The sequence below is a fragment of the Brassica oleracea genome, chromosome C2, assembly GCF_000695525.1.
Source record: "Brassica oleracea var. oleracea cultivar TO1000 chromosome C2, BOL, whole genome shotgun sequence".
NCBI lineage: Eukaryota > Viridiplantae > Streptophyta > Magnoliopsida > Brassicales > Brassicaceae > Brassica > Brassica oleracea.
This window is the reverse complement of record NC_027749.1, coordinates 14,068,427-14,084,363: the sequence shown is the minus strand read 5'-3', so window position 1 is coordinate 14,084,363 and position 15,937 is coordinate 14,068,427. Positions and strand designations below refer to the sequence as shown.

General features: G+C 30.3%; 1 protein-coding gene across 1 annotated transcript; it reads right to left on the bottom strand.

The window, feature by feature from the left end:
* Positions 1–2,965: 2,965 nt before the first annotated feature.
* Positions 2,966–7,279, bottom strand: LOC106327703 (conserved oligomeric Golgi complex subunit 7-like). The gene is made up of 10 exons (XM_013765937.1): positions 6,834–7,279; positions 6,668–6,757; positions 6,271–6,390; positions 6,098–6,199; positions 5,733–6,013; positions 5,443–5,588; positions 4,779–4,977; positions 3,999–4,653; positions 3,578–3,913; positions 2,966–3,500 (listed from the first exon to the last, which is right to left on the bottom strand). Exons 1-10 carry the CDS (start codon positions 7,116–7,118, stop codon positions 3,222–3,224), a joined length of 2,493 nt encoding a protein of 830 aa, XP_013621391.1. The 5' UTR covers positions 7,119–7,279; the 3' UTR covers positions 2,966–3,221.
* Positions 7,280–15,937: the final 8,658 nt, after the last annotated feature.

Below are 15,937 nucleotides of genomic sequence, written 5' to 3'. Positions count from 1 at the left end.
CAACATTATTGCAACGACTTTAAGTTGAGTCCTTAGAATCTTTTATTAATATTGTTATGGTTAGTAAATTGTTATAGGACTTTGTTAAATGTGGTGATTATTGGTGGGACTTTAATTTGTCCTTAGCTACATAAATTATTTATTTTAGTACATAGCAATATAGAATTAATGTGTTTAGGATAAAACATATAAAATTTTAAATTGTAAAAAATATGAAATAGACAAACATTTTATTCATTTCATAGAATATTACAAACATTTTTTTTATAAAAACAGAAAATCATACAAACACCATAAATAAAACAAAACAAACATTTTATTCAATTCATATAAATTTAGAAATTATATGTCATTTGGAAGATGTCCAAATTTAGCCCATATATATTCAATCAAATCATTTTTTAATTGTTGATGGATTTGTCTATTCTGAAGACTTGTTCAACGATCCATTGTATTGCCGAGATGTGAAGGCATATTGACGGAAAATGAATCCTCATCTTCTCTTTCTTGAAATTCAAAAGCGTTATACTGAGTGAATGATGCTCGTTTATCTTCGACAATCATATTATGGAGTATTATATAAGCTCTCATAATATTTGATATTTTGTATTTATCCCATAACTTAGATGGATTTTTGACAACGGCAAATCTAGCTTGCAGGACTCCAAAGGCACGTTCAACATCTTTTCGAACAGCTTCTTGGGTTTTAGCAAATAATGAATTCTTCGGACCTTGTGGTAGTCTGATAGATTGAATAAAAGTCGCTTATTTCGGATAAATACCATCTGTCAGATAATAATCCATATCGTACTCCATTCCGTTGACATTAAACTTTACTTCTGGTGCTATTCCGTTAATAATGTCATCAAAAACAGGTGATCGATCAAGAATATTAAGATCGTTCATAGTACCTGGAGCTCCAAAAAAGGTGTGCCGCTTCCAAGACAATTGTTTGTTTTTTGGTTCCTCGTGAATACATTCCTTTCCAAGCGGTGGGACAATTCTTCCACTCCCAATTCATACAGTCGATGCTTCCAATCATCCCTGGAAATCCACGTTGTTCTCCGATATGGAGTAATCTGGCCAGATCCTCCGGTGTGGGACGCCTTAGGTATTCATCGCCAAATAGGAGGATTATTCCGGCAGTAAATTCGTGCAAACATTTTCGAGCTGTTGTTTCGGCAAGTCGGACATATTCGTCAACCGTGTCAGCCCCACCACCATATGCAAATTGACGAATTGTTGTGGTACATTTTTGTAGAGATGATAGACTAGACCGTCCTAGTGCATCTTGTGTTTGATGAAAATACTCTACTTCTGCGGAGAGACGATGCACAATACGAATGAACAATGATTTATTCATTCGAAACCGTTACCGGAATAAATTGCTCGAGCACGTCGGAGTTTCAGAAAAAAAATCATTCCACAATTGATTGTGGCCTTCCTCCCTTTTGGTTCGAAAACGGAGGAGAATCCAAGGATGTCGACCGTGGAGACAACAGATCGGTCTCGTCTTGCGAACTAACCGAGAGGATCTTGTTTGCGGCGAGAAATCGTCGGAAGAGCTTTCTCCAACTGCGTCGCCGTCGAGAGTGAATCGGGAAAGGAAGAGGCTGAAATGGATACCAAATGTCGAGACAAACCTTAGACGACTTCGACCGTGCTCAAAAAATGCCAGCTGGCACGTAAGGACCAAAAAGAGAAGTCCCGTATTAAGGCCCGTACTTCGTTTTCTCCCATATTTTTGATTTTCTTTTGGGCTGTAAGAAAAACAAATATAAGACTATGTACTGATGTACAATAGTTAATTTTTTAAATAACCTATTTTAAGTTTTAACACTCCCAGTCATTTTCTATCTCTTTTACCTATTAATTCAACATTCATTCAGTTTTTACACTTATAATAATTTGTTTAATAAAATTAAACACCTTATCCAAACATTTCATTTCATAGTTTTCTTTTCTTTTATATAAAATGTTAATGATAATTTACAATGATAATTAGTAAAATCAAAATATAATAACAATAAAAATTGTTTCCTTTTTAATTTATATTTTCAAATAATAGATACTAAGATTTTGAGTTTAAAAGGATTATGTTAAAATTATTTTAACAAAAAAACGAAAAATTTAGTGTCCAAATTAAATAACACAATTTTTATTTATAAAATTATGTATTTTGGTATATAAATAACTAGTTATAATTATAATTTCTATGAAATATTTTTTTACAAATAGTTTGGGTGGAAAAAATTACTAACAAACTTGACCAATAAATATACAGCACATGTACTGTATATTAATCAAAAACAAAATTATGTCTTTATTTTTTGCTCATTTAAAACCGTTGAATCTTTTCAACAAGATTAAATCCACATTATATATTTATTTTTCAAATTGTCATTGTAAAGGTTTCAACAGTTTAATGTTTTTATTCAATATGCCATTATAAATGGTCTTAGAAGACCATTGTAAGGTTTCAACAGTTTAATGTTTCTGTTAGTTACATTACAGAAAGTTGGATTGTTTTCGTTAGGTATGTGTTTTCGCATGATTAATTGTATAATTATGTAATCAGAGTGAAGTTGCGGACATGATTGAACATCTTGATGAATGATGATATATAAAATGATTAAAAACAAAGTAAATATATTGAATACAGATTTTCCATAATATTACATTATTTCAGAATTTTTAATTTTATGCAATAAAAAGGTATCTATTTTATATAAATATGATGCTCAGTTTTTTTTTTGTCATGGTAGTGTTTAAATTGATAATAAACATATTAATAAATATTCACAAAATAATTAACGCAGACAAAACACCTAGTAGTTAAATGTTTAATTAGTTATATTGAAATTTTGATAAAGATAAACTTCAAGCTTTTGTTTATATACATATGAGATTTTATTTACAAACCAACCGTTTAAATCACACTGTTGGAAATTCTACTAACGTTTCATGATAGACATTGCATTGTATTCCATAATATAACTTGTTTTAAATATATAAAACAGAAGAATTGAGTTTAAAAAAAAAATAATTAAGAGAAATATTCTACACATGAAAAAGTATTTTTATCTTGATAACATTAATTTGAACCTTTTTACTACGAAATGTGAAACTAGTCCTCTTATATAGCATCAAAACTTTCAATACGGCCGAACCGATTTGTTAGCTTAGTCTCGTAGACGAGTATGGACCTCCAAATTGAGAGACTAATCGAAACTGATACGACGCATCTTACAGACAAGATTAGCCGTAGGGAAATCAAGTTCACTACCAGCTTCTGATTTCATCACATCTTTGAGCTCATCTCTTGGTGTAGCCAAACACGTCTGGAAAGTTGCCAGCACAGGCGGAATCGGCATGGACAAAGCCAAAAGCACATTGCTCAAGTACTCTATATCTACAGACAGTTGTTGTGCTCCTCGGTCTGAAATGTATTCGATTCCTCTCAGCTGCTCCACATACAGAGCCGTCGCACCTTCTGCTACCTGTTTATTTTTATTTCAATGGTTAGTCTATTGCGATTACGAGGCTGAGACTTTAGCAAAAAAAAAGTTAGACTGACCTTGAACATCCACTCGGTGGCAAAAAACTGTGCGTCCTCGTTGTTCGAATCGCCATTGGTTGAGATTCCTTCAGCTAGAGGCTCAAGCTGCTGAGGCAAAGTCAGGAGGTATTCTCCAACGCTTGTGACATAAGACTGAGGGTATGAACTGAAGCTTGGTAGCGGAAAAGCGGTCTGTTCCTCAGATGAAGACCAGATTGGTAGGCGAGATACTTCCCCTAGTCGTTGCCTGACTTTTGATATGAGGATGTCATACACAAGTTCGTTGACAGTATCGGCAAATGCAGCGACTCTCTGAGACGCCAAAGGCAGTGCATGGAACCTTGGATCTTTGGACTGCAACAAAACAAAGGGAACAAGAAACGATTACTCATGAATAATGTACGGTAAACTGAGAATCTATGTTCTGCTTTTCAAGTACCTGCTCCAACAGGTTTAGGAGTTTGCGAGCCTTCTCCGGAACATCAACCAATCGAATAGCTGCTACCTCCAGGGAAGCTCGTCCAGCCATAGACAAATCTCCAGCTGTTTGTTCACTTGTCAAATGTGACAGGTTCTGATCCAAATTTGTGCCAAATAATGAAATAGACAGGCTGGAGTTCAGTCTAGCTAGAGTGGCTCTCAAAGAAGCTTCAAATACTGAAGACCTGCTCGTAAGACAATCCGATACAGTAAGTATCTGTAGAGCTCCCTGGACAATGGACCATTCTTCATTTGAAGACAAGTCCATCTTGCGAGAGCTCTCCCTTTTCTCTGAGCTAACTCCATCACCTGTACCATCTACTCCAAACACAGCTCTCAAAGATTTGAGTGTTTCCTGAAGCATGGAGATATACTGCAGCATTATGTCATCTAGTGCAAGTATCAGCTCGTCTGCCTCTGAGCCGCCAGTGAAGCCGATACACCTCTCAACCGCAGCTTGAAGAAGAACAACAACTTGGGGGATAGACTCTTCCATCCTACGCACTGTCTCGCTGAGTTCAATTCCTTGAGCCCCAACACCACGTGTAACGGCCCCTCTCAGATCCACAACTGCGATCTCAGAGGACAAAATAGCACGTTCCATCTTCCCATACCTAAAGCATGATCAATTCTAATGTCACAAGCAGCCTTGAAGAGCCATCGAAACATGAGAAAATTCATAAGTGCTGGAAATGGACAGACGTGGGAAACTAGAGAACTACATAACATCAAAACTTACTTTTGCTTAAACGATTCAAAGGGTGAGTACACGGCCTTCAGCGTATCTATTAAGACTCTAAGTTCAGATTCGGCAAACAGGTGCTGAACATTTCTTGCAAAGGACCCAGTTACGTTGTGCAGGTCAATAAGGGCCTCAAGATGCTTGGTCTGTATATTAATACCCTTGGGTAAGTCGCCGGATGATACATCCATCACACCTGTTCAAAAAAAAACATAAGAAGTAACGTACTCTTGTCATTTCACAAAGAATGCATGACTGTTTGGGAAATTGCAATTACTGAATGATATGGTTCAATAACTTGTTTAGATAAAAATTCAGATTTTCCTCCAACCTCTCTAGCAAATTCACAGATTTATATCGTTGGCTATTGTACACAAAAATAACAAACCAGACAAGAATAACGGAAAACAGTTTCATGTCAAGGCAGAAGAAACTGATCCTCGTTGACCAATCTAGCAAAGTAACCCAAAAATATCTGGGTAAAAGGAATAGACTAAGAAGGAAAATCTGTAATCTAAATGCAGTGACATCATATCTAGCAAATTATTAGGACAGTAGAGTAAAACCACCTAGCTAGCAAGTACTCCAAATCCATCCGGGTAAAAATACTAGATTAAGAAGGAAACTCTGATAATCCAAATGTACTGACATCATATCCAACCTTTGGTGAGTGTTTTAGTTTCAGGAACAGCATCTCCTGTTGCAAGGTTAAGACGAGAAGCAAAACTAGCCCCAAGTACTCCCATGGTCTCAACCAACAGCTTTGGGACGAGAGTCATATAATCATCAGGGAAGGCAACCATACACCTGAACAATCATGGAAACAATAACGAACTACAGTGACTTGATACTTAGGAGACAATCACATAACTAGGCATGAAGGTCTGACACACTTTCCTAATTGGGTAAATATATCTAGTAACAGTAAGCAAAAAAAGAGTACACGGTTACCATTTCCATTCCTGCTCAAGATAGAGTAGCAACTCGTCGTAAAAGCTTGGTAGCCAACTGGCAAAGGATGTCTGAGTTGATGTCAACTGAAACTCATCGCCACTAGACAACCTTTGGGTTTCACTTCTCTCACTGGCAAGCTTGTTAGCTCTTTGCTTAGTGTCGAAATCATCCCAGAGTTGTTTTATTGGCTTTAGACGAACTTTTGAATATTGCAACTCCAGAGACTTGAATCTCCCAATCCGGATGAGAATCCCGCGCAAATCTTGGGCAACATCAACCTACAAAATTCGGAGAAAGCCTTTCATTCCTAGAATAGCAACAACCTAAACTATTTGGGTTCTCTAGGTATATGAATTCCAAACCTTGTGATATGTCAATGCATCAGTAAGACGTGGCTGCACCATTGCCTCCAACCTATCCTCCAACAGCTCTAGTTGCTTCCTAACATTAGCAAATTCTGCAACCTGTTGATAAAAAACCGGAGCTGAGTGAGTGAGGACAAATGACTAAAACTCAAATTGGTATTTTTAACTACCTCTCCAACAGCAGACAAGCAATTTCTCATGCTGGCAAGAGTTTCAGCAGCACGAGGAAGATCGCCACTAGCAAAAACATCCTCGACCGTCGAGCTTAACTGAGTCAACCCAGCAGCATCCTGTCCATATACCAGAGAGAAGAGACTCAAATTTCAAACTGTTTACATTATGGACAGCGCAGATCCTGGGCATAAACATCGGATTTAAAAGACCAAATTACATGCCTCCAAATTTATTTAAAAAAGAATTTATTGAAATCTTTAATAAATAGCCTAGAAAGTTTATAAAAAAACACTGGCTTCATTGAAATCTTTAATAAATCGCTTAGAACCACCAGTATTCTCAGGGCCAGCCCGGCCCGGCCCCCTGATTATGGATCCACAACGCTTTACAGACCTGTAAAGTTTTGAAGGCAGCCTCCATTCTCTGTTTGACACAGTCCACTCTAGCAAGTGTAGCTATACAATCCGCGGAAGATCCCTCTGCCTGCAACCATCATTTTCAAACAACTCATCATCGACCTAAACGAAAGCTCAGATCAAGTAAGCATAGTGCGAAGAACCTTCTTGAGTTTCTGGAGGATTCCGGCGACTGAACTACGGAGAGACACCGCGTCATCACGGAGTCGCAACACGTCGCGAGTGGCGCGAGGCACACGGAGGAGGGCGCCTCCGCTCTGCTCTTCGAGAGACGCTCCGATCTCCTCGGAGGCGATCTGGAGCTTCATTTCCAGATCCACGAGCTGTCTCTCGAGCGAGTCCTGTGGGTGGCGCGCTTGGCACGACGAGTTAACCCACCGCTTCGCATCGAACTTCTCCTCTGAGAACGGACCCAGATCCAGCATCATTTCCGGTCACGGGGATCGACTACTACGTTCTTTAATTCGATTATTTTGCAAAGAAGATCGTATGAAATCTCTGTTGTTTTCGCAGAGGCATCGAGTGAGAAAATGAACCAAATCAATTTAAACCGACTCCAATTCAATCGGTACAAATCTACACGAAAACTGAACCTAAGAGAATCTTCGCTTAAACGTTATTTATACGTCATGATTATGTTGATACAATGGATCAGTTGCTAATGTGTAAGCACATTATACAATGTGTTTTCTAACTAATCTAGTGGCATCAACCCCGTTTTAAATAAATTAGTACTGATTTTCATCTCCACGTCCGCGAAAATATTTTCCATTTAATAAATGTATTTGATATTATTAAAAATATTTAAATATATAATCTATATTTTAGTGTTATATATTCGAGTTAGATATAATAAAATAACAATATGAAATAATCAAATAGAGAACTTCTTTCAAAATATGTTTTTTCTTTAATTTATACATTTTGCATATAATATATTTTTAAATTTTATTTATTTATATTATAGAAAATAAATATGTTTAAGATATTTTATATTTACATGTTGTGTTTAAGAAAATATACTTTAACGTATATCGTTTTAGTATTTTACGGAATTTATAAGTAAAAACATTATTCTGTTTAAATAATATAGCCCTTTGTTTTAATAAATTTTATACATAGTAATATCTATTAGTTTAGTAAATTTTATTGATATAAGATACTCTTTGGATGTTATGATATTAAGTTTTTTTTTTAAATCAAGACTTCAAAATATTAGATTTTTTTAATTTTTACAACATATATAGTAAGTTTTTTCGTGGTGCATTTCAAAAAGTTATCATTTATTATCCATGATTTTATCTTTTGTAAAATTTGAAATATTATCATTTTGAGTTGAATATTTATTTTCAAAATTTTATATTTTGTAGAGAAAACTTTTTAAAATTTCACAACTTTTTGAGTTTGGAACAATACATGAATTTTTAATTTGTTTTTGTTACTACATTAATATATTAATTTATAAAAACTATTTAGTTTTGGCAATAATTTTAATAATTTTTTCAACAGATTTTTTATAATTAAAATAAAAATAAATTTATAGTTCTAATTTTATTTTGTCATTAATATTTTAAATGAATTACTAAAATTTTATAGTTTACTAATAACATAATTTTTAAAATAATATATGAACTAAAGGTTATTATATACTATTATATTTTTGTATATAACTTTTTTTATACAATATATTTTTGAGAGTGTCAAAATAAATAAAAACAAAATATATAGGTGTAGATATAAAAGTTTAACATATGTTAATACATTTATTTTCGTATAAAAAATTATATAGTTTACGAATTTTAACCTATTATACTGATGAGTGATAATTTATTTAAATGAAAATTTTAATATATATTTATATATATATATACATATTTAATTTACCTATTTAATAAGAAAATTCATAGTTAAGTCATATAGCACTACTATTTATATATAATATAGAATATAATTATAGAATTTATAACAAATTAGTATAGAATTTTTATTTTCTTGCTTTATAATAAAATTTTAGTTAAAACAGATTTATAATAATATTTTATTAATAATTTATTAATGTGTTATTTATAAAAATATTTAAATTTGTAATTAAGATTTTGTTAGATTTTTTCTCAACAAATTTGTTTATAATTAAAAAAAAATAAAAATTAAATTTTTAGTTGGTTTATTATTAATTTAAATAATCAAATATGTCATATTAGCTAATTCTTTAAGTGATCCTATTATGAGTTTTTAATAGTAGATAAAAATAGAACCATAAATTAATATATTAGATAGGCCTTGTGCTCACATATTTTTCCCCTAAAAGATAATTATATTTTTAAATTTACAAATTAGGACCCTAGTCTACATAATGTTTTAAAAAAATTTCATTGAATTTCCATCGATAATTGAGAATCCAACCAATACATACCAACTCTAAAACTGCAGCATACAAGATTAACAGAAAACCTACAACTGATTATCGCCCATACTTACACCAAAAAATCAGACAAAGCATGATAAACCAACATCCATACCCGCCCCTAATCCCAAAAAATTAGAATAACAGAGGTTGCAGCTTTCATTGACGAAAAATTCAAAAGCCCAGAGAAGATGACCATTTTAAACATAGGATCTCACCAGACCCTGTTTAGTCACACTTTGTGCAATGGAAGTAGCCTCTATCTTTTGTTCACTAGCTACCACCAACAACTGACAGCCATCTATTTTGGATAGTCCCAACTCGATCTCTCCAGCTTGATGAAGGAAGGAAGGCCATACTTGAGGGTGTTCGACAGCTCCAAACATTTCTGTAAACTCACCCGCCACAATAATGTTAGACATCCTCTGGCTTCCCGTACTCTCCAAAGCCCAAATTATCAGCACAAGCATAGCCTCATCAAGTGAATGAATATTGCTAAAAGCTCTTATACTGTGACAAAGGACCACAACTCTTTTGTTACGAATCACCCAACCTCCACCTGCTAATTTAGTGGATTTGTTCCATACTTGTTAAAAAATTACAACCTTACATTTTAAAATATATTTTTAAAATGGCAAAATGAGAGTTTCTATCCCGGTTGTTGTGCATGTACACTTTGGGCACTCCCTCAAGCCGACAGGAAAATACCACTTTCTACATTTTTTATAGCTGAAGTTGAAACTGATTTTTTTTTTTTTTTTTGGTTCAACTACTACTTTTATTTTCCAACTGAGTTCATGTTTACAACAGACATATCAGCCTCACAAACAGATTTTAACCAAATTGGCAAGATAGAATACAACTTAAGAACATGATTCTCTAAAGATGCAGAGAAAGAGAAAGAAGGATGGAACATAAGGAACAAAGGCTTGTAATATAATGGCTGAGTGTTAACTAAGAATTTAAATATGTAATTTAAGAATATTGTGTAGGAAATTTTGTTATGTTTGTTGCAATGCCAGTTTGGATATTGTGTATAAAATTGGTATTATGTTGTTTTGAAATAGGTTTAGATAACTAGAATGTTAAATATTACTATGTGCCAAAAGAAATAAGATGGACTACTGGATTTATTAGAGATAACTAGAACATACAAAATACTTATGTTATTTCGTTGGCAAAAACATGTCTTAACATAAAATACATGGCTTACACATGTTTAAATTTATTGAACTACTAAGCTTATTAGGTATTACTAAAACAAATAAAACCTTCAAAACGTGTAAAACATCTTTAGCACATAAGCATGTAAAACATATTTATCACATGCCTGAAAGGGATAAACATTTTAGTTTAAAAAAAATTATTTTTAAAATTAATTGCTGATTAAATATTATTTAAATAATATCAAATAATCCTTAAACATATTTTCATATTTTTTTTATATCGATATACCTAAAAATTTTATTTTTAGCAATTTCAGTCTTTTTACAACGAAAAAACTTGTCTAAAACATTTTCAAAACTAAAAAAAAAACATGTCTGAAACGTGAAAAAAAAATATCAGATGTAAAAAACATATTTAAAACGTGACAAATTAACCATATTTTATGTCTAACAAATGCTTGAATATTTGCACTTAGTAGTTCTCAAGGTTTTAGTAATATTTCCTTCTTCATAGTAATATTTTTGCGAAATTCAATATTTATTAGTAATACCATGTCAAAAATTCAAATTTATAAGTAATACCAATGTATTTAAACATTTCTAGGTTGTATATAACACAATGACAGGAAAAATTTTCAAAAAATATGTATTTTATGTTATTCATCTCATTATGATCTTCCCAACAAAACATTAGTATGGAAGTATAAGGATATTTTGAATAGAAATGAGAAGTTTTATATCAGTTTGAGTAACTAAGAGTATTTTATGTCTAATTTGACAAATAACACATATATGGATATATAATCACGTAATATATGAGATACACCTTCTAAAAATAAACAATAAGACGAATATTAAGGTTTTTTAGAAACATGCATAAACATAGTAATTCAAAGTATTTTAAGGTAGTTCAAGGTAGTTCAAAGTAGTACATAGTAATTCATATTACACATAATAGTTCTAGTAGTTCATATTACACATAGTAGTTTATTAAAATAATACTGAAATATAAGTTTTATTAAATTTGTATTTTTGGAATATTTTTATGCAACCAAAATTTATATAATTTTTTATTAATATTATTGAAATAAACTATATAAATATTATTGAAGTAATTTATATGAATAATTTTGAAATAATTGATATAAATATTTTTGAAATTAATTTTTGATTTAAATCAGGAATATATTATTTTAAATTTGATTTCTTTTATATAAAAGAAATAAAATTTTAGTTAAAGAAAATTAATTTATATAAATATTTAATTAAATTAATTTTTGAAAATTAATTGTTGATTAAAATATTATTTTAATTTTTAATTCTTTTATATAAAAGAGATAAAAAATTATTTTAGAAAAATTAATATATATAAATATTTACTAAATTTTTTATATAACCAAAATTGATATAAATATTTGTTAATTTAATTTTGGATTCAATTGTTAATTAAAATATTATGAAATACATATTTTACTAAATATATTTTTTTGAAATATTACTGAAATAATTTATAAATATTTATGAAATTATTTCTTGTTTAAAATATGAAATAAATTATTTTAAATTTGAATACTTTTATATAAAAGATAAAAAAAATAGTTTAGGAAATTTGTATTTTTGAAATACTATCTCAAGTTTTTCCTATCTCTTCGTCACATGTTGATTTACTCTCTTATATTGGAGCTTCATGTTTTAAATGCATTCATGGTCTTAATAAATACATTTATTACATTTATTTTTGCTAATACTTTTTGATTAAAATATTATTGAAATACATATTTTATTGAATATTTGTTTTTTGAAATAATCTTATATAACCGAAATTTTTATAAATATTTTATAAAATTATTTTAAAATTAATTGTTCATTGAAATATTTTTGAAATACATAATATAAAGGAAATCAGAGAAAGTAGGATTTGTGAGCTATTTTAACAATATTATGAGAAAATAATATTTTCAGAATCAGAGGTGATATTATTTTATAAATTATTAATTCAGTTATAAATATAGAATATTAAAATAAATGAATACAATATTTTAAATTTGAAATCATTTATATGAACGAGATAATTGAGAAATTGGAAGCCAAAATAATAATTTTCATTTTTGTTAGTAATTTAATTAATAATGATTAAAATGGGAACTCATTACAAAAAAAAAAGAATAGATAAGAAAGAGAAGGTAGAACCCAGATTATTGCAAAGAAAGAAGGAAAACAAAGAACTAATGAAGAAAAAAGAGGAAATGAGAAATTTTAATTATTGCAAAAAAAAACAAAAAAGGGCTGATCGCACGGACAAAACGAGGAGCGGGACCCAGATTTTAAATAAATAAACAAATATTAAAAAAACGTGGGACCCATTCGCAAATTTATTTACCTCTTTATTTAAATTTAAAAAAAAAGATATAATGAAAGGGTAATGGTGGAAGGGAAAGAGAATGGGATAGTTAAAAAATGGATGGGGTAGTTAGAATATATTTTTTGGGAGTGGAGCAAATAAGAGTACTTTCCATTGGGACCTAGTCCTAATCCGCCATCAAGAACCGTGTAATGATCATTTCATCATGTGAAATCTTCTTCTAAAAAAAATATACATATATATATATTCAGAATATTTCAGATTATGTATGCCCATACTGTTTAAGGATTTCTTCTTTTCTTCCTCGTTGATATTTATATTAATCAACAACAACAAAATCATTCTTATAATGCTTCGTCATCATCATGTTATCATCTCATTAAATGGTGGAAAGCGAAGAACCATCCTCCACTAACACAATACATTTTAGAAGTAAATAAACAACTAAAAAGTCTAACAATCCAATGGAAATCAAGACAGAAACTAACAGAGCATGAAGATGAGTCTCAAGAAATACATTTAGAAATGCGAGAGGGTTCAGAGGTTTGGAAAAAATAACAAATAAAATGTGAGAGAGATAAAGAAGATGATGCTTTCCAGATTTCAAGTGAGAGAAAATTTTTTTTCTTGAGTGTATTGTTTAGTGTAGGCCTGGGCATAAAATCCATAATCCGAAATCCGAACCGAACCCGAACCGAAAAATTCGATCCGTACCCGGTCCGAAATGTAAAAAATACCGGAATGGATCTTGTAAGATGGTACAAAACATATCCGAACCCGAACTGTTATTAACCGAACCCGAACGGGTAACCCGAAAAACCGAAAAAATCAAAAAATCCGAAAAGATATCCAAGGAAACCGTTCCGAATGTCCAAAATAATATACAATATAATTATATGAAACATAAATATATACTTCAAATATTCAATTTCATATTTATTTTGATATTGTATCTAACAATAAGTATTTAAAATTTAAATAACTACTTTAAATACTTAATTATATATACATAAGTATATATTTCTTATGTTTTGCTTTTAAATTTTAGATTTTATTTCGGGTATATCCGAACCAATCCGATATAACCCAAATCTGAAAGATATATTGTTACTTTATGGGTTCTATGATGTGATACAAAACCGATCCGTACCCGATGTGTTATATCCGAACCCGACCCGTACTTGTAAATTTACTAGAATGAGGTCTAGGAGGTGTTATAAAAAAGAACCGAAATCCGAAAACCTCGATCCGAACTCCAACGGGTACCCGAACGCCCAGGCCTAGTTTAGTTGGTAGGGTTTGGCGTTTTTGTATTCTAAAATAATTTGGGTGGTTTTTTCTATGAGTTCAGTAGTTTGGAGGTGATCAGTGCGGGTTCGTTAAGTGGAAGAGGATTTGGGCAGTCAACCCGATAAGATTCTTCAAGTTTTTATGAAAATACACAATTCTTAACATAAATCACACATTTTTTTATAGAAAAACACTTTAACTATTAAAAGAAAAAATCAAAAATCTATATGAATAGTCATATCTTTTCAATTTATTGGTAGTTATTTTGAAATAAGACTATTACAAAATATATTTTGAATAGACATATTAGTTAAAAACACTTTTATTATTGAAAAACACCTTAACTATTTTAAAATACTAAACTTCAAATATACACATCATTTCAAAGAATAATTTTATTATAGAAAAACACATTAACTATTTTAAAAAACTAATTTTTTTTTTACAATGGAAAGACACAACTTTTTACACTAACTAATACACAACTCTTGAAACAAATAATTGTACAAAGACATACTTCAACTTAATTGAAATTCATAGTCTTTCACATTAATTGGGATTGCTATTATTAATAGATTAAAATATAAAAAATTATTTAAATAAACAATAAAAGAAGTTTACTATTATTTTCTAATAATACGTTTTTGAATTCTAATTTTTCAAATCTTTTTCCAGAAGTTTATTTTGAAATCTGAAATTTTTTGTTGGAACTATTTTAAAATTTTTATTTTTATTTTTTAGTATTTAATTATTTTTTAAAATCCTAAACTCCATTGCCGTCTTCAAAACACCACCCCTAAAACTTAAACCATAAGTTTAGATTACTTAACTAAGTGTTTATTTATCTTTTTAATAACATATTTTGGTTATTTTAATTATTGAGAGCTATATTTGTGATAAACAAAATTGAGGGTCATCCTAAGAGCATTTCCAAAAGGACTCTCTATTATAGAGTTTGCAAAACTCTATATTTGAAGTTTCGATGTGTTATTCTCCAAAAGCAAAACTTCAAATTTAACTTCAAAATTATTTGTAATTTACAATATGGTCTTTATATTTGTCATAATTAATATAAATCCATAATTTTTTTATAAAATAACTAGCATATATATATATATATATTATTGTAATATTAATTAATAAAATCTTACACTAAAATATAAAATTATAAATAGAAATATAATAATTAAATATTAAACTACAAGCAAAATACTATATTATTACATAAAATTATTTTCTTAATGCTCTATTTTCAGTTACACAAAATTTGTTTGGAAAATATTTTAGAAGTTACAGAGCAAATTTACTAGACTATTAGTGTTGTTGTAATATTTAAATTTGTGTAATAATTATGTCTTCATGTATCTTCTTAAAAAAAAATTGATTAAGTTTCTTGTGTAATATTCTTGTTGTCAAATTCTATTTTTAAAATATTATAAGTATTATTTTAACATTTTTTAATTTTATGTGTAAAATTTAAATTAAAAAAAATTGAAATATTTAAAATGTAAAAAAAAATTAAAGATTAAAAAGATGAATGATAAAATACAACAAAATTATAAATATGATGTATAATTAATTATAAGGACCAAGATGAAAATAAAAAGATGAAACTTCAAATTTAGAATTTTAAGAAGTGAAACTTCAAATTTAGAGTTTTAAGAAATGAAACTTCAAATATGAAGTTTCACTTCTTAAAACTCTAAATTTGAAGTTTCTTTTTTGGAGCAAAAAAATCTATATCGGAGGTTATAAAGTAGGCCTGGGCATTCGGGGTCCCAATCGGGTTTCGGTTTTGTCCAATCGGGTCTCGGTTTTTCGGGTTTATCAAAATCAGCCCCATTCGGATTATATAAAAATTCGGTTCGGGACCGGTTCGGGTTTTATCGGGTTCGGTTCGGGGTTAGTAAATCTTCAAAGAACCGGTACAACCCGGTGTACTTTCGGGTTTTGGGTTCCATCCGGTTCTTCGGTTTTAAAGTACTTGATTTATACCTATTTTGTAACCAAAACATAAGTAAAATC

Coding starts and splice junctions, on each gene's coding strand:
- LOC106327703 (XM_013765937.1), bottom strand. CDS start 7,118: ATGATGCTGGATCTGGGTCCGTTCTCAGAGGAGAAGTTCGATGCGAAG. Junction 4,978..5,442: donor AACTAAAACACTCACCAAAG/GTTGGATATGAT, acceptor TTTTTTGAACAG/GTGTGATGGATGTATCATCC. Junction 3,914..3,998: donor TCCTAAACCTGTTGGAGCAG/GTACTTGAAAAG, acceptor GTTTTGTTGCAG/TCCAAAGATCCAAGGTTCCA.